At 39.6% G+C, this 20,672-nt stretch overlaps 2 protein-coding genes across 9 annotated transcripts in view; both read left to right on the plus strand.

Moving 5' to 3' along the window:
• Nucleotides 1–3,356: 3,356 nt before the first annotated feature.
• LOC134877802 (interferon-induced protein 44-like) lies at nucleotides 3,357–7,344 on the plus strand. 2 transcript variants are annotated; one of them, XM_063903453.1, is made up of 8 exons: nucleotides 3,357–3,609; nucleotides 4,007–4,080; nucleotides 4,210–4,243; nucleotides 4,511–4,706; nucleotides 4,858–5,010; nucleotides 5,201–5,372; nucleotides 5,477–5,577; nucleotides 5,719–7,344. In XM_063903453.1, exons 2-8 carry the CDS (start codon nucleotides 4,035–4,037, stop codon nucleotides 5,878–5,880), a joined length of 864 nt encoding a protein of 287 aa, XP_063759523.1. In that variant the 5' UTR covers nucleotides 3,357–3,609; nucleotides 4,007–4,034; the 3' UTR covers nucleotides 5,881–7,344. The 2 variants fall into 2 exon arrangements, with proteins under 2 accessions (XP_063759523.1, XP_063759524.1); XM_063903454.1 differs by having other exon boundaries at nucleotides 3,382–3,609; nucleotides 4,063–4,080.
• Nucleotides 7,345–7,810: 466 nt separating this feature from the next.
• The window catches only part of spag9a (sperm associated antigen 9a), a 29,249-nt gene continuing 16,387 nt past the window's right edge, over nucleotides 7,811–20,672 (plus strand). For 4 of the 7 annotated variants that reach the window (XM_063903446.1, XM_063903447.1, XM_063903449.1 and 1 more), the window contains exons 1-9: nucleotides 7,811–8,305; nucleotides 12,291–12,411; nucleotides 15,123–15,193; nucleotides 15,293–15,381; nucleotides 16,535–16,679; nucleotides 18,491–18,580; nucleotides 19,683–19,818; nucleotides 20,048–20,141; nucleotides 20,225–20,346. In XM_063903446.1, the coding sequence (XP_063759516.1) occupies nucleotides 8,006–8,305; nucleotides 12,291–12,411; nucleotides 15,123–15,193; nucleotides 15,293–15,381; nucleotides 16,535–16,679; nucleotides 18,491–18,580; nucleotides 19,683–19,818; nucleotides 20,048–20,141; nucleotides 20,225–20,346 (1,168 nt within the window). In that variant the 5' untranslated portion in view covers nucleotides 7,811–8,005. The remainder of the gene's footprint in view (nucleotides 8,306–12,290; nucleotides 12,412–15,122; nucleotides 15,194–15,292; nucleotides 15,382–16,534; nucleotides 16,680–18,490; nucleotides 18,581–19,682; nucleotides 19,819–20,047; nucleotides 20,142–20,224; nucleotides 20,347–20,672) is intronic. The other 3 variants (XM_063903448.1, XM_063903451.1, XM_063903450.1) reach the window with 2 other exon arrangements.

Here is a 20,672-nt window from a genome sequence, read left to right on the forward strand (position 1 = left end):
TGGGTCACTCGTTAAGCTTCACTTCCTGTCTGCGTTTCCCTCCTGTGCCTGATTGTGTCATTGTGTTCACCTGTTGCCCATGTGTTTCTCCTCCCCTTTCCAGCTGTCTCTTGTCTGGTGATTACCCATGTGTATTTAGTCCCTGTTTCCCTTTTGTCTGTGGTTCGGTCGTCGTCGTCATTTCTTCCCTGATCCCTTCCATGTTACCTGCCTGTTCCTGTCGCCCTTCATGTCTTCATGTTTGGCGCGATGCAGTGTCTATGATCCGATGCTGTATTATGGGGACCTTGGTTGTCAGCCAATCAGAAGCTCCGCTGTGTGAATTATTCATGAGGTGTATAGTACCACTTTTCACCACCAGTAGCGCACTTTTATACACAATTATACACAAAAATCGATAATTGTGAATTATACAGACATTTTGGGGAAAAGCAATATTTGGGTTATCAATTCAATTCAAAAGTGGCTTTATTGACATGACCGGTTTTCACAGTGTTGTCAAAGCACTATTAACATACACTTGGGTTTTCTCTAGAAACACTTCTGCGCTGTTAGAATTATGAAGAATTATGAGGACAGGGTCAGAGTCCTCATAATTCTTCATAATTCTAACAGGAAATGTCCTTGTAATGTTGGTATGTATTCAGGTGAAATGTCCGCTTAAACCATAATAACAAACACACACACACACACAGAGCAGGCTATAAGCCTGAAATTACTGGAAGCTTAAAGTGTTGCTTTCACTGTGCATTAGTAAGTCCCTAGATGTTCAGTCTTTCCCTCCACAGGAAGATGATGGCCCTTTGAGGAAATTCGTTTTTTTCTCAGCCTTTGTTGAGACACACTATAGATGGGTTGTTCACCACAGAAGCACTCTCTAATACACTATGTAGATGGCAGTTGAAGTTTATCAGCTGAATAAAAAATGAAACCACTTGAGGACTAGACCTCATGCGATTGGACGGGGGGGTTGGGGGTGGGGGACTGTTTTTGCAATGTAAGGACAGAAACATAAAACCCTAAATTTGAACCATTTCTCTAAATAAAAACATCCCACTCCTCCTAAATTACTCCACTACTTCCTTTCCTGTCATAATGTGAGATTGCACGACTGCCACGCACACCTCATAACAGATACTAGAATATCACAGGAACATATCACAGTTACTGTAAGTGAACCTGGTTTTCCAGAAGTAAGTTGAGGTAAAACCATGCCGATCCAGGTGGATCCGAGCATGGCGGTAAATTTGCATAGAATCTGTAACCTCAACTTCAAGTCAACTAGTAGGTCTAATTAAAAGCCAGAAATTAACTCAAGCCTGTCGACACCACAACTACCCGCTGAAGAGAACAAATAGCATAAAACAACTGCTTTCATAGAAAAACTGAAATGCATAAAACAGCTTCAGATGGGTTGAATGTCATAATGCCCAGTACTGGAGGGGTTTATACAGTTTGCAGGGGCAGGCATAAACTGAGATCTTATCTTAACCGAAACCTACTTTCGTTTATTAGACAGGCAAACACTGGAGTTTTAAATAATTAAAAGCAATTCCTTTCAATCACATGGTTGGCTATAACCTGAACAGAAATTGCAAGCAAGCAAACCTATAAAACAGAGGACTGTCCAGCTGAAAGGCATTTGAACTAAAGGCACAAAAGTGAAGCTAATGACTTTCTATTGAATTTACTTCAATAAAAGAATGCTATCAATGCTATCATCATTTTGATTATCATTTTAGTGTAGTGCAGTTATATATGTATGTAAAGTTACTGTTATTATTAATAAACTTATCTCTAATACATTTTTTCTTTGACATGACTCAACTATCATATTATGTAGGACTACTCTCTTGTTGTTTAACCTTTGTCTATTTTTAACATGTTGTCTGTTTTCTATTCATTGTTGTGTTTTTCATACTAACAATTACACTAAGCTTTTTTTTTTCAATAGTGACAAAAAAAATAAAAATGAACATTTAATGTCATTAAATGGATTTGAGGCAGTACAATTATTTGTTTGGAACTTTGTATTTAAATGCATACACACTTACATGTACATGTGTCATACTTTACAGATATGGGAGGAGGTAAGTCTTGACAATATTGCAAACAGTTTTAAAATGTTGATAATGCCAGCATGTAATATACAGCCTTCTCTCACTGGATTTCAACAAATGAAACTTTCTCTTTAGCAAAAGATATAATTCTCTGAAGCTCTTCACATGGCACAGACAGACCTTTTACATCTCAATTCTCCTTTCACAGCTCCATCAAAAAAATCGTCTTTTGAATGAGCCATGGAGGGTTGTGGCACAGTAAGTATGAGTGGTTACTATGTTATGTATTCAGTAATACAAATCACACAAAAACATTTTAAAAAATGTTCTTCTTTTGATTAATAAGCACTGACAAGGACAACTTGGATTTTATGAAATCTTACCATCAGAGCTAACAGCTAGATACGTACATTTATTTTACACTGACTGTCTGATCTAGACTCCTGGTACTGAAACTGTAATATACAGTATTTTTAGGAGACCAAATTACTTCTGTATGTTCCAATTCTGTGTGAGTAGGGGATATGACTTATCAATAAATGCGTACCAAACCGTTTTTTTTGCATCCAATTACTAAAGTAATAAAGTGTCTTGCAGCCTCTCTGCTCTGCCACCTCTCCTTCTGCATGTGGTTGTGTTTGTGTTTGTGCATGTATATCGTCCCCTTGTGTGTAATGTGTGTAAGCACAACAGAGTAGAAAAAATCATCATCTTCTTCTTCTTCTTCCTCCTCCTCCTCCTCCTCACTGAAAAGGAGATGAAACTGTGTTAGAACCATAACAAGTAAAAGTAGGTGATCGGCCAGATGAAGAAAAAACAGGGGCAAAAATTAGACCTGAAAAACAACATCAACCTGACTATAACATCAAGACCAGAGCTCGGTCCTCTCAGAGTTTATGCAGTGTTGGATGGAGGGCAGAGGACCACATTCCATCACTTGACATGTTTTCAAGACTTAGTCATTGGGTGGGGCTGTGCTACAGTATGTGATAGAGAAATTATGCAAGAGCAGCGATCAGATAGGCGTTATGCTTCATAGCGCATAGCACTTTGCTCTCGGAGAAACCAAAATAGACACCTGCCCAAAACTAGTCAGGTGACTTGCATCTCTCTAGATTTCTACTGGATCCATGGCTGGTCCAAAAGTGCTAAAAATGTTGAACTGTGGCATTCTGGAGGGTTTTTCCAACTGCTTTTCAACAGGGTGTGTTCATTTCAATTCTATGTGTGACACACCTGATCCAAATTCTTTCAAAACAAAAGACAAAAAACGAAATCGAAAGGATGTTAAAACATATTATAGAGGTGTGTCCTCACACAAAAGACTTCAATGTAGATAACACCAAACAGGATTCAACAACTACTGACACGTTAAGGTATCAATGTCTCTAAATTCACAAGTTTAGAAATGTCAACTTGTGATTATGGTCTACTTTTCACAGTTTTTTTTTAAAGAAACTGTGGTCTAATTCTATTGCTAAAGAAGTGAAAAAGAAGTCATTACTTGAGCTAAACAACACCACTTCTTTCAACTGACACGTCAGCTGAGGTAAGATTTTGCATTATATTTTTAATACCGATATAGATGTTTGATCAGTTCGTAAGGATGGACAATTACAAAACAATCAAGGAAATGCAGTCATCTCGAAATAAATAACAACCAATGCTCTCATATTGGCTTAATGCAAGTAAAGTACTTTTTGTGGGGCACTGCAATTTACTTAATTTGATCAATTGTATGTAGAACATGTTAGCTCTTCCAGGTTCTTTTTAGTAAACACATCACTGTTCTATATTCTCTGCAAAATCAATTAAACCAATTGTAACATATTCATAAAGAATTAATAGTTTGCCTGTGCAGCAAAGTTGAGTCAGTTGAGAGGTTGCAAGACATCTGAATTTACAAATAATGTGAAATATTCTGACTCAAATATCGTGTTGATAAGGTTTCTACAACAATATCTCTTTGAAGTCATGGATTATTTTTTCAAACCTTATCCAGTGCCACCGTCTCCAAAAGGTAAGATGCTCAAAATATTTCAGAACATTGCTTAAAATCATAGATAAAGCTAACCGTTTCTTTGTTTATTTGGTGTTTCCTAAAAATGGAACTTGTGTATTACCGCAACATGTGTACTTTACTTTTCAGTTTTACCTAAAGAATGGAGGACCGTACCTTGGGGGTAAGAGATTATTCAATTTGTGCTCTCTCTGTTGTTTAGTGGCTTTTATTCAACTGCAATTTTTTCAATGCATAACTATGAACCCGCAATGCTTTGTTGATACTGACCTTTGTTGTGCCATTTTGTATTTGTTGTCAGTTTTTTCAGTCACATAGCAGTTTAAAATCTTGGGTATCAGTTACACCATATGCAAAACTGATAATAATATTAGAGTGACATTTCTAATCTAAACTATAATCTAATGTTTTTTTTTTTTTATTGAAACAGAGACAAAGAAAGAGACTTAAAGTTTGTGAAGGAATATCAGCCTCATGATAAGGAGGTCCAGCTCAGATTCATGCTTTATGGACCTGCTGGTGCTGGCAAGTCCAGCTTCATCAACTCTGTGGAAAGTGCTTTGCGGGGCGAAGTATCTAACCGAGTTGGCATCGATGCAATATCTCAAGGGAGCTTCACCACAAAAGTATGAATCATGAATGTCAAACACTGTAACAGTTTTTCTTTTAAATACGTTTCTGTTTTTTAAAAAGTTTTATTTAATTGTTTTTCTTTTGTTGAGTTAAATAAAGTCTGGTGTATTGTTTCTTATTATAAGGCATGTTCATGTTTAACAGTACAGAGCCTACCAAATCGCAAAAGGAGGACCAAGGAAATATTACCCTTTTGTCTTCAATGACATCATGGGCCTCGAGAAGGATACAAGTCAAGGAGTGTGTGTGGAAGACATCAAACTGGCCATGAAGGGACACATGAATGACGGTTACAATGTACAACTGAATTCATTAAACTTTTTCATATGTTGAAAATATGTGAGAAATAACATCCAATGTTCTGTTTCTACTAGTTAGTAATTTTATTCATGTAAAATATGGAAAACTAACAAGGCAATAAACCACTGTACTGTACTACTACTGTGCATGCCAAATTATTTTTCTTTACTTTTACATTGTTTTTCAGTTCAATCCCTTCTCTCCCTTGTCTGAGAATAACCAAGACTACAACAAAGAACCTGCTCTAAATGACAGAGTTCATGTTCTGGTCAGCGTCATCTCAGCCTCCACAGCAGTATTCCTGACCGGCGATTTCCAGAAAAAGCTGAGGGAAGTCAGACTTGCAGCCAGAGACATGGGTAAGGGTTATTCTATTACAATCATAAATGTAATAAAACATTTTTTTTAAAAAACGTACTAAAATTATTTTTTGATTGAATCTGATTCTGCCCTGTATTGGCAGAGATTCCTGAAATTGCTATTCTCACCAAAATTGATGACGTCTGTCCAGAGGTCAGCAACGATATAAGGAACGTGTATAAGAGCAAGTACCTGAAGGAAAAGGTACGTTTCTGTCTGTAATTTAGATTGTAGAGAGCTGTAATTCAAGTTGGAATATCATATTATTACACTGTTATATTTTAACAGCAACATTTCCTTGGATCAGCACTTTCATTTATTAAATACAAAAATTCTTAAATGTAGATTGAGGAGGTGAGTGGCACGCTGGGTTTCCCAACAAACCGCATCTTTCCTGTGAAGAACTACCACTCAGAGATCGACACAAATGACGACATTGATACACTGATACTGAGCGCACTGAGACGGATAATTACATCTGGAGAAGACTTTGTCAACCACCTGTAAAACTACAGACTGCTGAGGTCGATCTTGTTTTTATAACATTATGCAAACAATCTGTCTGGAATGGTCATTACATAAAGTGGGCAATATGGCTTTAGGTTTTAATTTGCAGCCTGTAATGTGTCACATCTATACTATACCACTGAGTAAAGTATGAAAAGGCTTTATTTCCCCTTTACTTGAATCTTTGCATTATGATGTTGTTAGTTATGCTTTTAGGTGTGAAATGTCAGTGTGGGGAAAGATAATTACATAAAGTGGGCAATATGGTTCATAGGTTTTCATTTGTAGTCTGTTATGTATGTAAAGGGTAATGTGTTCTTTCGCTTAGAAAACATAGTCCGTTCTACAACGTACTACCAACGACTGAGACTGAGGCGACAAGAAAGTCACTAAACGGCATCACCAATCGAGGTTTTCTGTAACTGTCTTTTTCACATTTTCTTTCCTTTAACAATTGTTTAAAAACATGCCAGTGTCCTGCCACTCGTTCACCAGCAGACTAACCATACATCTTTCCTTTGTTTATTTAAATTAAACTATAAATCGACGGCGAACATAGATCTCAAATAACATTGTTTCCCTGTCTGAACATCATAAGTGGACTCATTGTTTAAAAAAGGCGCGGTATTAATAATGTTTTGATGTGATTAGCGAGAACTCCACAATCCATTCTTATCGGCTATGGGGCGAGGCCTTGCGTAGAGGGAAAGCTCCCGGATGCTTGTTCGTAAATGTTAACTTCCTGTCGATCTTGTTTTGAGTTCCCTTCGTAAATCTGAATTTTATCCTTTCTTTCTCCTGCGTTGTTTTTCTTATTTTTCATGAGGACAGTTGAACCATCATGAATCCAAAGTTTTGTGCCCTAACAAAATATACAAGTGAATATTCAAAAAGTACGACATAGTGTTTTCTGACGACAAATCGACCGGACTTCTTTCTGCAGTTGATAATAGTCCGTTGTCCCTCCAACGGTCTTGTTATCCTTAGCAGCAGTGTGTTAGCGAAAACGACCTCTGAAATGTCCTAACTGACCAGGAGTGTTTTGTTTATTCGGGTGGTAATTTGTCTTGCTGTCTCCAGGTTTTCGAGAATCTGAACATTTGCTGGTAAAATACTTAATTTTGATGGAAAGCAAAAGTATTTTTGTCTAATAACTTCACATGCTGTACCTGTAACTGATTAGAAAGTATTTTCCATTTCAATGTTTGGGCAGGGTGTATATTAAACATTTTACTACAGTACTGCTGTCCAGGAAAATGTATTCATTTATTTGTATTCCACACTTTAACAATAATTTATCCTCTTTTCTTCAGAGAGCGAGTACATTTGAATGTGAGTATACATGGAAAGGAAAAGTAGACCTATGTAAAGCTTCAGGGTAAACGTCGCTCATTTGAGTCTGGGATTGTCAAATACCCTTCTTGTGAAATTAATGTATTTAATAATAAAAAAAAGATCACGTTACTCTGTGTCAAATAATAATTACGTTAACATGACGTGACGTCATCACGTGATCTGGTCAACAACTCAGCTGTTGTAATGGTGCCTTCATGTGTCGTCGGAAATCTTGCTGCCTGTATGACAAACAAACGAGTTTCTAACAATGAACAGCTCTGCTTTTTTATAACATCCCAGCTGATGTTATGCATATGTTATCCGGTGTACAAGTATAAATGCATTCTGAAATATGACACATTAGGCTACTTATACTAATTTAATTTGTGGTCTCCTGTTTGTTTTGTAATTGTTGCACCAACAACTGTCATGATTTCAACGTTACTATAGAATATTAGTATTAGATTCTTATATTTTATCACCAGAATGTGATGAGCTACATATACTTAAATCACTTTAGAGCTTTCGAATTAGCCGTGTGATATCGGTTTTCTAGTAAAACTGGGAAGTAAAAGCTTTGAAGGAGCATTTGAAAGCAGCATGGGACAAGTGAGGGGAAAAGAGGAAGAAATCCACGTAGCCTATTTTACATCGTCCAGCCATGTATAATGTCCTCAATGTGTATTTAAAGAAACGCTGCTTTCAATAAGGCGGATAACATTATTCATAGTGGCGGGGTAAGGCGGAATAGCCCATATTGGTCCAGTTTGCTGAAAGGGAGAGGACAAAAATGGAGCTGGAAGACGGAGTTGTGTACCAGGACGACCCGGGGACATCAGCGATGATGTCTGAGCGGGTATCGGGCCTGGCCAACTCCATTTACCGCGAGTTCGAGAGGCTCATCGGTAAATACGACGAGGACGTGGTGAAGGAGTTGATGCCGCTGGTGGTGGCAGTGCTGGAGAACCTGGACTCGGTATTTGCGGAGAACCAGGAGCACGAAGTGGAGCTGGAGCTGCTGAAGGAGGACAACGAGCAGCTCGTCACACAGTACGAGCGGGAGAAAGCGCTGAGGAAACATGCAGAGGAGGTGGGTTGAATGGAGCTGGGGAAAAAGGGGAAGGAAAAGGGGGCTGCGTCAGGTGTTTTGCCCTCCCTGCATCCCTGTGCGATTAATTTACCTTATACACGTGGCCTGGCAGCATCCCCACCGTCCTGCCACGGTGATGTAAACAAGGCAGTGTCATGGCTAGCTGAAATGGCCTTTTGTATTAGCTGTGTGTCATAGCGGGATGGGAGTTCATTCTTAAGGACAACCAAATCATTTTTCTAACAAGATAATTCCCTCTCTGTCAAATCTATAATTGTAGTATATACATGTATAATTTATTGCACCAGCTCGCATTTAGCATCAAAGAGTGAAGGGAAGCCTGTGAGACCCTGAATGAGGCAACAGCAGGTGATGTGACTCAGCTTTTTGGAGCATTTCTGTCTCATAAGTAAAAACAAAGATTATACAGACAGACAAGCAGTCACAATTATGAGAGATTTACTTGTAATAGAAAGTAGATGCATGTCAAAAAGCATTCAACCACAGCTTCACCCAAGCTATACCCTTATGATGAGCATATAACCTCCACTACTACTACCACCAGTCTGTACTACTAGCAGGTCACCATGTCCACTCTTCATCCATCAAGCCATATTATCACCTACAATGATCCGTCAATCACACACCCCAAATGGACTGCATCTATATAGTGCTTTATAGTGTATAAGTCAGCATTCACCCATTGACACTTGTTCATACAGTGGCAGAGGCTGCCTTACAAGTTGCAACCTCTGGGAAATGTTCACACACATACACACACCTTGCCATTGGGAACAACATGGGCTTAAGTATACTGCCCAAGGATACATCGACATGTTGACTGCTGGATTGAACCACTGACCATCTGATTTATAGACCATCTCTCTACCTCACACAGCATCCGCGCATATCAGGCAGAAAAATGCACAGTGAATACAGGAGTGTATTCAGGATAAAGTTTCATCTACACTCAAAGCGTGTCACTGTGCTCCAGTTGCCCCTAGAAACCAGAGACAGAACTCAATCAAACTTAGCCTACTTTAACGGGTTAATGGAGGAAAAAGATGATGATGACCTCAGTATCCTTAGCTTATAGGCATATTTCTGTACACTTCCATAATGTTGAGAGGCTTGATATATAAAAAAAGATGATATGATAAACAATAGAGATGTATAAAAAAATCTGATTTAATGCAGCAGAGGCTCACCTGCCGTTTAGTCCTTAATATGGTTAAAGGTTGATAAAATGTTGGATCAACTTGTAGATTGTCTCATTAGAATCACCATGTCTAGTAAATGCCTCACATCTTTCAATCTACACAACTTCAGTCATAATTTCTATTATTTTTACTTTCCTAAACACAATCTGAGATAATTGCGGACAGTTGTTTTTCTTACTGCTCAGCCACGTAAGACATTATGCAACCGTTACAAATCTGACATAAAAAAAAGACTTAATGGAATTACAGATGGCTTTATTTATGCATAACGCAAAAACAAGAAGACACCAGAAAATATACCAAACAAATGTGTTGTAATTTCAGAGGAGGAGTAACACAGGAGAACATTTAATTTTAAGCATCAGTTTGCACTACTTTAAAGCAAATGTGTGTCTGTAGTTGGGGCAAAAAGGTGGAATAGTTTGACGGACGATTTAAAGGGCTTTATTAACATTTTCAAGTTTAAAAAAATGTATAAAGGAAAACTAATCCGAGAATATGAAGCAGACTTTTGATTGTGTTCTGGTTTTGGGTTTCTGTTGGTGACAGAATATTGCTTTTTTATTTTACAATTTTCTGTTTTTTGTTTTAATTTTGTTTTAAAAAGGGACGGGTTCATTAAGATTTTCTTCTCCCTGCTCCTTTCCACCATGTGCTATAGCCTTTTGCTTTAAATGTACAATGTTTCAAATAAACAAATAAATAAATAAAATCACGTCAGCATCTGCTGATGTGGAACGCCTTCGTACCAAATGTGTATATTTTGTAGCAAAAGGCTACATAAAAAAAGGAATTTGTGAGTGTTTGCGCGCATGTTTCAGTCCACTTGTGTTTTGGCTGCAACAATGGCCACACGTGTGTGATTTACATGTGTGCATCTGCCTCCTGGCACTGAGCTTTTACATAGAAGGAAAATGTGATGTGACTCAGACCTTCTGTTCCTGCTTGCTTTGCTCTTGTAATGCTATGGACACGTAGACTGCTTCACACACACAGTGACACTGAAGCAGAGTGAAAGCCAGGCACACAAACACTCATAGACATGCAGACTACCACTACTGCCATATCATCGTTTGTTATAGTAACACATCATGTCAAATATGAATGCACAGTGTTGAGGGGGTTGTCCTGGGAAAAGACGGTTTGACCACTCCCCTGAGCAAGAGCGAGCAGGGATAGGCTGAGCCTGTTGGAGATATTACTTCCAGTTCATGTGTTCCTTTGTCAGAAACAAGCAGAAAGGGAACTTCCCCTAGCTTGCATTTTGATTCCTTTCCCTTTTTTTGTTGCCTTGGTTTGAGTGTCACATTCTGGTGTCGTGGGCTGACCCTGCCACATTTCCAGAGGAAGTAGTGTAGGGTGTTACTGTTTAGGAGGCTGACTCCAGATGAGATTAATTGATTTTTTATAACCTTCTTGACCATTCATGGCTTTTTGACTCAAAAAAGATAACATTTTCAACCTCTCATCCCGCTCTCCTGTTTCCATTCGTCTCCATTATAATTTCGAGACATAGACATGAAATGAAACAGTCCAAATTATTTTATGATATTAATGATTGACTTGACATTTAATTAAGTCTGAAGCATCCATCCTAACATTAAAAATAATTCCCAGCCCTTTCCAGTTTGCCATTGCTTCCAAACCTGCATTTATGGTATCTTAACCCTCAATCATCGCTTGATGACTATGCGATTGCTACTGACGAGATTTGCTGCTTATAAATACTTTTCTAATCTGCAAACATTAAAGGTCCCCTATTATACTCTATTTCGACAATATATTATAGGTCTCAGATATATACAAACATGTCTCAGAAGTGTTTGGCTCGAAATACCAAACAGATCATGAATTGTAGCATGCCGTATCCCCCTCTGTTTCAGCCCCGTGCTGATTCTGTAACTTTAAATGCAAATGAGCTGCTGCTGGCCTCTAGGAGGAGATACAGGTGATAAGGTGGGCGGGTGTTACCTTGGTTGGTTATTGGCTAATGGTTGCACAACCCAACAAAAACATTGTGACATCACAAAATCTGATCCGCTCATTTTCAGACTTCAGGTTTTTATATAAATGGATCAGGACAAAAGGTTCTTTAAACTTTACGAATCTCTTAACACACCGGCGTCACATATTTATGTATAAAAGGCATAGAAAAGTGGATTTTGCAGAGGGTACCTCTAATACATTATGCAGACGATGACTTTAATCTTGAGCCAGGTTGTCACTGAATCTGTTCTGTCATTTAGAGCAATATAACATTGTTAATATTTAAGCTACAGTAGGACAATGTGTCAAGAGGGAGAGGGCAGTCCCGTTATGGCCCTGGCTTCCTCAGCTGGCAGGATGTGGACGCTGACACATAAACACTACAAGGAAACACAAAGGAGCTGGAATGTCCGGATAAACACATGTCATCTGGGAAATGATGTAATTTACTGTGTCAAGAGCTACGATCATTTTTTATTACTACTGATCTGCTGATCCATCAATAATTTCTACCAAATGTCAAAAATAACTACAAGCTACAAGCTAGATGTTTTAGGCAAGGGGGGGAGTTTGCGGGAGAGAAACTCCCTCTGTAGGAAACGTTGGGATTATAGTCTTTGCAAACCACTTCCATGTAGAATAACATACAAACCTCCAAAAGCCTAATAGGGCCCTTTTTTTAAAAACACATACATTTTGATGGGTTTGCGATTTGGTGCCATTGACTGTGTGTCTTTGTGTGTGTGTGTGTGTGTGTGTGTGTGTGTGTCTCTGAGCAGAAGTTCATTGAGTTTGAGGACACTCATGAACAGGATAAGAAAGACCTGCAGAACCGCGTGGACAGAAAGGAGTCCCACTCGCGGCAACTGGAACTCAAGATCAAAAACCATGCAGACCAGAGTAAGCACAAACACAACACACACACACATTTCCATGCACACTCAATTAGGTGATTTATAATACACCATGTAGCTCTTAATACAACCACCTTTTCTCCTTTGAAGCAGAGCAAATCAAAATACACTTTCTCAGCATGATGTTTTGGTTTATCTGTTAAACAAATGCTCTGTTTCTCCCCTCTACTTTTGCGCTGTTTTTACTCTCTTCATATACATCTTTCTTTACCTGTTTGATGTCTCTCATGGCTTCCTCTCTCTGCACACACACACACACACACACACACACACACACACACACACACACACACACACGTACACAACTGTACGTATTCACACTCTCCCTCTTTGCGAGTGTAACAATAATGGGATTATAGGATTTCTCTTATTCAAGTCCTCCTTATGCGACCGTACATTACCGCCCATCTTACTGGTGGATTAAAGAATGGAGGCAAAGTGATTGGCTCGTTCCATATGGCTTGTTGGAAAGAGTGGATTCACTAGCCCCGGCCGTGGCGCGACTGGCTGGGGCACCTGGTTCGATTTCCGACCCGTGGTCCTTTCCGGATCCCACCCCGACTCTCTCTCCCACTTTCCTGTCACTCTCCACTGTCCTAAAAAAAAGAAAGAAAGAGTGGATTCACACACTGACCGCTCCAGTGTCTAGTGGCAGAGCAACACAAAAAGTTGCTTAAAGTCTTTTTCACACAAAGCTGTTGAAGGGAAGGGAATGCCAGCATTATTTTCTTCCATTTTTAGGCAGGGGCTAACCTGAGTAGTATTCTGAAAAATAAGATCTTTGCATCTTTATGTTCATGCTCAATCAACCCTCTGCCACTCGCAGTGAATAGTCAATCATTCACTGTACGGTGCAGCACCTCAGCTGTGTGCGTCCTGAGGCGTGGAGGACAGAGTCCACATCTTATGACGGACAATTACAGAGTAGCTCAGATTTTTGATGCACAGAAAAAACACAATAATTACCGGTTTTGTTTTTTGGAATGTGTATCTAAATCATCTGTTCCGTGAGATCAGAGATGGTGCCTGATGTTGAGGAGTTATTTAGAGATATAGGACGCTCCTTTGTGTAAAAGAGGAATTGAATCACAGTGTGGCCCTTTAATGGTTGGTGATACAGCAGTTATGTATGATTTGTTGTCATGTGAATAAGGCTTCGTCATGTTATCCTCAGTACAAAATCAGATGAGGAAGATTGAAACACATCTCACCCTTTTTGTTTCCCAGAAGATGTGTAACATATTAAAGGGACTTTCATGGATAACCAGGGAAACCTCACTGTTGGCTTTCATAGTGTTGTATTTGTTCGTTTTTCAGTGTTAACAGCTTTTTACTGAAATCAATTATTCATTCAATCAATATTATTGGCTTAATGTTCAGCCGCACATCCAGCTTCTCCACGCAGTGATTTGCCAAACGTGCACAGAACTAATGCGAACACACTGGAGGGATTACTTTGGTCTTTAGCTCTCTCCACTGTGTAAATCCTTCCTTACTTCACTTCAATGCATGTCTCCATCCCGGGGTAATGCCAAAATACACAAATAGGCAATACATCATCACCCGGCACGCAGAAGCTTTAGCTGCTGTAATTGATAGTATCCAGCCTTTATGCTGTATATCCGGCTGCCGCAGTAGCTCTGCGTGTGGCTTAGGCTAGACCTGACGTGTTAATAAGGGATTAGGGTTCTTTTCTTTTCACAAGTGAACCCAACATTGAAACCCATTTGAGTAAGATTACCCCCCTCTGCCAGCATTCATAAGTTACAGAGGGGGAAATCAGCATCTCATTATTTGTAAACGTTGTGTTTGAGCTGCACACAAATCAATGAGTGATATGTTTTTCAAGATTTATTTTTGTGCCGGACATTTTATCGGCACTGAGCTGTTGCAATAAGTGGCGACGTCACAAAATGACAAGAAATAGCCTTTAAAGGTGCCATAGAATGGAAAACTGTATCCTTGGCATGGTTGAATAAGGAGAGCTCGGTACATTGAACTCGCATACCGTGAACCTCAAACACCATTGTTTCCTCCTTCACGTGCAAATCATGAATATGCATATCACAGTGGTAAAGCAGGCGAATTACAACAATCCCTGTGTGTTACGTCACACACGGTAGTCCAGCCCCAACATGTGCATACACCAGCTACTGGAAACACTAACGCTAACACTTATCACTCCGTAACGCTGCTCTCCAACCTCCGCCCAACTGGCTGTTCTTCAAATTCATCAGTTTCCTCCTCAGATAAAGGCTCAAACATGTAAGGTAGGATGCCAATAGCCCCCATGGTTCCTCTCTCACAGTTTCATGAACTTCACTCACTTCTGTGGGCTCCGAGGCAGCCATGGATTGCTCCTTGTAAACCAGCCAATCAGAGCAGAGCTCGTCCTAATTATTTAAATGAGCCCCCAAATAAGGCAATTCAGCTCGTTTCATTCTAGGACCAAATCATAGGGTTGTAAATGGGCCTGTAAAACCACATCTGGACATTTTTTGGATCAACCAAAGTTATATACCTTCTTTGTAGACATCAGAGAACAATGTCAAATACCAGATAGATGCATTCTATGGCACCTTTATCATAACCACTTTCAAAACACCACAGTTCATTCATTTTCATACACAAACTATGATGATATTGTGCCTTGTAAATGATTCACCCTGTACTGACCTGTGTTGGGTTCTGATTCAGTTGCCAGGTTAGAAGAACGGGAATTGGAGCTAAAGAAGGAATTCAACTCCCTGCATCAGCGACACACAGAGGTAAGGACAAACGATGAAAGAAAATAAAAGTTTCCGAGTTGTAATTATTGAGCACGTTCATCGACGGTGTCCTCTGGATCTTTGCTTTGATTTCTTCAGATGATCCATAACTATATGGAGCATGTAGAGCGGATCAAACTGCAGCAGATAAGTGAGACTTCCGAGTCCAGCGCTGTCGGCAGAGTCAGGTAAGACCACAACAGGTACTGACGTGTTTATGCTACATTAACGTTATATTGGATGGATGGTGAACAGGTGAAAGACTTACTAACCTCATAAAGACGGTTATAAATGACAGTTGGTTGTGGGAGGTGTAAAATACTTTCCATTGACAATGCATCCCCATATCCATTTTGTTGTTTAATCACAATAAACAAGAGGCTTTAGCTGATGTGATGCTTCCCTATGTGTTTTGTTTTCAGACACTCCGTTATTAGTAAGCATCAAGATTTGTTGTTGACATGGACAGCATTTTCAAGTCCAAATCTTGGCGTTATGATTGTTCTTATATGACCCTCCATAAAATAAACGTGAGGCCTTTCAGGTCTGTCATGGCACACAACATAAAGGCTAGATCTGTGAACAAGTTAGTGTGGATTTATAGTGGAATTTATTAATGAAGCCTCTCAAATTATGTATCACTATAGAGTGGAACAGGAACGAGTCCTAAAACCCTTAAGTGAGTTAGCATTTTACAACCCCCGGTTCCCTCGTCTCAGTCAGTGCGATTTTTTTCCATAGGATGTTACAGAAGTTGTCGAGGACATTGTACGTCATTACGCCGAACACGTAAACACTCCCGTTAAGTTTGTTTCCCACTGTTCTGCTTGAAATACTTGTAGTTAAGCGCACAGAAGTCAGTTGAAAGGATCTTAAGTTGGCGTGACGTTGAAGTCCTACGACCCTGCTGTACTCTTCTGTAGTTCGTTTATAGCATAACGTTAGCATTTTGCGTAGGGTAGACATGTGGAGATTATCCGGCTGAACAAAACGTGCATTTATCAAACGGGTTTGTTTTCCACAGAGCTTATTTTTTACAATATTCCAAAATCCTATGGAGAAATTGCATTGCTCTTTTGTCGAGGGAACCCATGCGCAGCTTACTGCCGGGTCGGCCTACAAAAATATGTCATGCCTGTGGCGCTCTATAGAATCATTTTAACCAAACCGTTTTCCAGTTTAGTTCCAACAGGAGGCATACTGTAGTTTCACATTACATTGTGTTACAGTTTTGCTTTTTAGAGTGTTTTCAATATATATATTTTGTGAAAGTTTAAAAAAAGTGAAGTTTGTCAGTAAAAAAACAACAACCTTCAAATCAAAACACTCATGTCCCTCCAGGAGAGAGCGGCCTCTTTCTTTGGGCGTCTTCCCGTCTTCTGGCGGCGTGTCTGTGCTGAGCCCCAACCCGCAGACCAGGGCAGAGACGCCGGGCACAGAGGGCTGGAGGTTCACCGACACAGCGCGGTCCAACACCAGCCTCAAGGTGGGTGTGTGGAGGCAACTCCATGAATTTAATCACAATAGGTTGGAAATAATGACTTTATTCTAGTGGGGGTTTTTTCTGCAAGGAGTTCATTATAGACTAGTTGATAGCAGCCTGAAAACGGCAGGGATTTCAGAATACAAATGAGCTTCAGATTATGCAGTTTAGTAGATAAATGAGTTACTGTCTCCTCCTCCTTAATATCTTCGGTCCAGATTAATTGTAATTGTCCTCTCTAAACTATCATGGTATTGAATTAAACTCATTTTTTGATTCCTTTAATATTAAGTATAACCTGAACCCTCACATCATCTAGCTGTTTGATCAAAATGAGCAACATACAATGTAAAGAATATGGTGAATACTCTGGTGGTTATAATCCCTTTTTCCTAGCTGAGCGTTTGCAGACATCCTGCCAGTGCTAGAATATAGAGCAGTTTTGGCTTTGGATCCATTTAAAAATAGAGAGCCTTTGATAAGGCTCCGGCGTGCTTAAGCGTATTTCAGTAGGCGTGTGACAAGGCCATCTCTGTTTTTAGACATCCTCCTCTTTAGCCATTAATGAATATGCACACTTGTCGGTTCTCTTGATGCTGTTTATTTTCAGTGATTTAATTAATGTCACACTGCTTTAATTACATCGGAAACAAGTTATTATTTAGACGTTATTATGGTTATGTTCTCTAAGATCAAATGAAACCGTTTTCTGTGCAAAACATTGGAAATAATTCTGGTGTGTGTGTGTTGTGTTTGTATCTGTGGCAGTGAAAACCTGGAGGGTGACGATGTTATCACAGTCTTTGTTAAAACTGGGACATCAGCTCTGTGGCGCAATGCATGATGGGAGTGATGCGGCTGTATGGCTCGCAGCCAGTCACTGAGGGAAATAAAGCTAGCTGGGATGTGATTAGTTCTTATGTAATCTCTGCTACAGGACGCTTATTGTTAACGGCCTTTTGAACATGAGCTGCTGTAATGTACAGATCGGCTCTTAGTTTGAGACGTCATACTTATTTACCGGCATGGGGGGTACTTCATGTTAGAGAGACGACGGGTCAATGAGGAGTTTATGCTCCCATGCCAACCATCTAATCTCCATCCACAATATGCGTCATTTAAGGAAGAACATCCCATTAAAGCTGGCATTATTATATTGTTTTTTAAAATCCCTGCTTTTTGTCTCATTAAGGGTTTATTCACAAAGCAAATTAACTGAAGGTTGCACTCTACTACACTGTAATTTGAGTGATTTGTGTTGTTGTTATGAATCCTGCAACAAATCTGATAAATGACAGCTTGGGCTGAAGACTCAAAAGTTTGAAAATGAAAGAAAGTCTGGTCTAGTGAAATTAAACAGGAGTGAGACCTCTTTAGCCTGCTTCTCCTCTCTGCTCAAGGCTACTTTAGCCGCTACTAGCACACCACACTCAATTTCCCATCACAAACATTGATCAACTAATTGTTTCAGCTCTTCAGATGTTAACATTGGACGCTTTCAATGTATTTTGAAGGTGTATCATATAGAGACAATTATTTACAAAAACATTGAATTCATTTAATCAATATTTGAATTTGATTTTAATTAAAAATGAATCTATTCCTCCTTTCCTTTAGTTCTTAACTTCACAAGCTACTCTATGACCTCCCCACACACACACACACACACACACACACACACACACACACACACACAGTCATGCACACACACACACACACACACACAGTCATGCACACTTTGGGGTGTATGCATTTCTGCTGAACTGCTTCTGCCTACGTGAGCTTCATTCTTACTCTCCCCATCCCCCCAAAAGCAGTTGGATTTTGTCGACCCCCCAAAGGAAAGGGAGGGTAAGAGTGCGCAGGACTCTACTTGGGGGAATTCACTGGCAGACGACTGCAAGGTAGTTGGACGAGCAACAAAATTGCCAGCAGCAGCAGCACGCCTGCACACCGTCTGTGTTTGTGTGGGCTTCAGTAGTCGTGTCCCCCCCCCCCCCCCCCCCACTATGCTGTTTCATCATTTCAAAAGCCTCTCACTTTGTTCATTTATAGACCCTCACTTCACAGACCACCTGCGCTAGATGGTGCCACATGCAACCATGTCCTGTTTGAAGGCCACAATGAGGTCTTTTAAAAACCTCGGTGCAAACAAACCGTCAGCTGTGTCACAGATGGGATCGGTTAATTATTCATCTTTTAAAATCAATAACGGCATGGTTGCATCTGGACTTTTCCTTTAATTTTTTCCGTTTAACTGCATGACTTTTAGATTTAACATGCTTTGTATTTTTGTTTCATTCATGCAGATCTTCAATGCATCACTCATTGTACAATAACATAGCATCATACGTTCACATGATCTTCTTTTTGTGTTACTGCTGTATTTGTGTGACATAAGGTCTATTGATGAGTGCATTTATACTTTCACTACTTTCTGTTTACTCGTCTGTTGTTAAGTATTATGTGGGTTTGTGTTGTGTTGTGTACTAGAGTTAGGTAAACAGCCCCCCCTGCAATCTGTGTGGCTCTGTGGACTTCCTTGTCTGTGTTTGTGTGCTAACTATGTTTTCACTCTGCATCTGACTTTGATGCAACGTCAACTTTCGTTTTAAATGTTTCAAGGTTCTTTAAGATTTTTGTATTCATAAGATCCAATTTCGCTAAAAACATTTTAAAAAATCTGTGTATTTGAGGTAGATTCTTACTTTGAGATCATTATAATGGTCTTGCTCGACACAATGGGAGAGTAGAGAGAAATTGGACTCTTGTGTCTTCTGTAATACTGCATGTAGCGTCTGTAGTGAACATCTTTCCTTCCCTAGTTTGTGTTTAGCACCTGTTCTTCGATGTTTGATCGTAAACTGTGTTGTTATGCTGTTGCTATCTTTGTTTTCCGAATGTTTTCTGTATTTTATTTTTTGGCACTGTGTCATTATACCCGACTTTTTGACACTTGTCTTTGAATAGCTGTCTGTGTTGTTATTAAGCTTCTTTTTATTGCAGGATGAGCTGTTGGACTTTAACGGCTCCAAGATAGCCACACCAATGTCCAACTTGGCTTCGGAAATGGAGCGGGAAGATGGGAAGAGTAAGAACATGGAGGTGCAGGCTGCACCGGGGACCAGCTCCATATCAGTGGGTAGGGTCAAACATCAAGTGACAGAATCACACTCACTAATCATCCATTAGTCTCAGTGGCCTTCATTTATGTCTCTATATTTAATGCAGTATACAACATAGAGGTTTGGCATACAGTAGGGTTTTTATAGCATATCTTTGTTACTAAAACATCCTAATCTTGGTGCATATTTTTTGCAGAGATTTGCTCATAAATGTTCCTTCCCACTCTTTGGTATTTTGTCTCGTAGGTTTGCCTGAAAATGAGGACAGCTCAGATGTGCAGGACATCATTGAGTCTACCCCAGAGCTGGACATGGATGCCATTGGATACAAGCCCTGCAGGTAGTGCAGAGCAGTCTGGCCAGGTTCAAACCACGTTTTAGCACGTAGCATAACATCACCTCCTGTTCCGTTTGCTCTTCCAGTACTCCAACTAAAGGGATTGAGAACATGGCGTTTGACCGAAACACAGAGTCTCTGTTTGAAGAGCTGTCGTCGGCAGGCACTGGACTCATAGGGGACGTGGACGAAGGGGCCGACCTGCTGGGTGAGTCAAAAACTTTATCTGCTTTGGAAAAAAGCAGCACTGCAATGGATTCAAGCAGCATAAATCATGTAGGATCCTCTAAAAACAATAAACCTGCTTTGTGTGATATAGTCTTTATGAAATACTTTAAATTCTCTGAATTATATTGAATGTCTTTCTCTGTTTTTTGGGTATTTAATATTTATTAGTAGTTTTCCTTGTTTTGCATGTTGTGGGAGGATTGCATATGTTATTGGTGACAATTATACCGTGGCCATGGCTGATTAAACCCCATCAATGGTACTTATTCATTTTTAAATGTTATATTATTATATTTTAAAAGTGTC

Source organism: Eleginops maclovinus, chromosome 16 (genome assembly GCF_036324505.1).
Source record: "Eleginops maclovinus isolate JMC-PN-2008 ecotype Puerto Natales chromosome 16, JC_Emac_rtc_rv5, whole genome shotgun sequence".
Taxonomy (NCBI): Eukaryota; Metazoa; Chordata; class Actinopteri; order Perciformes; family Eleginopidae; genus Eleginops; species Eleginops maclovinus.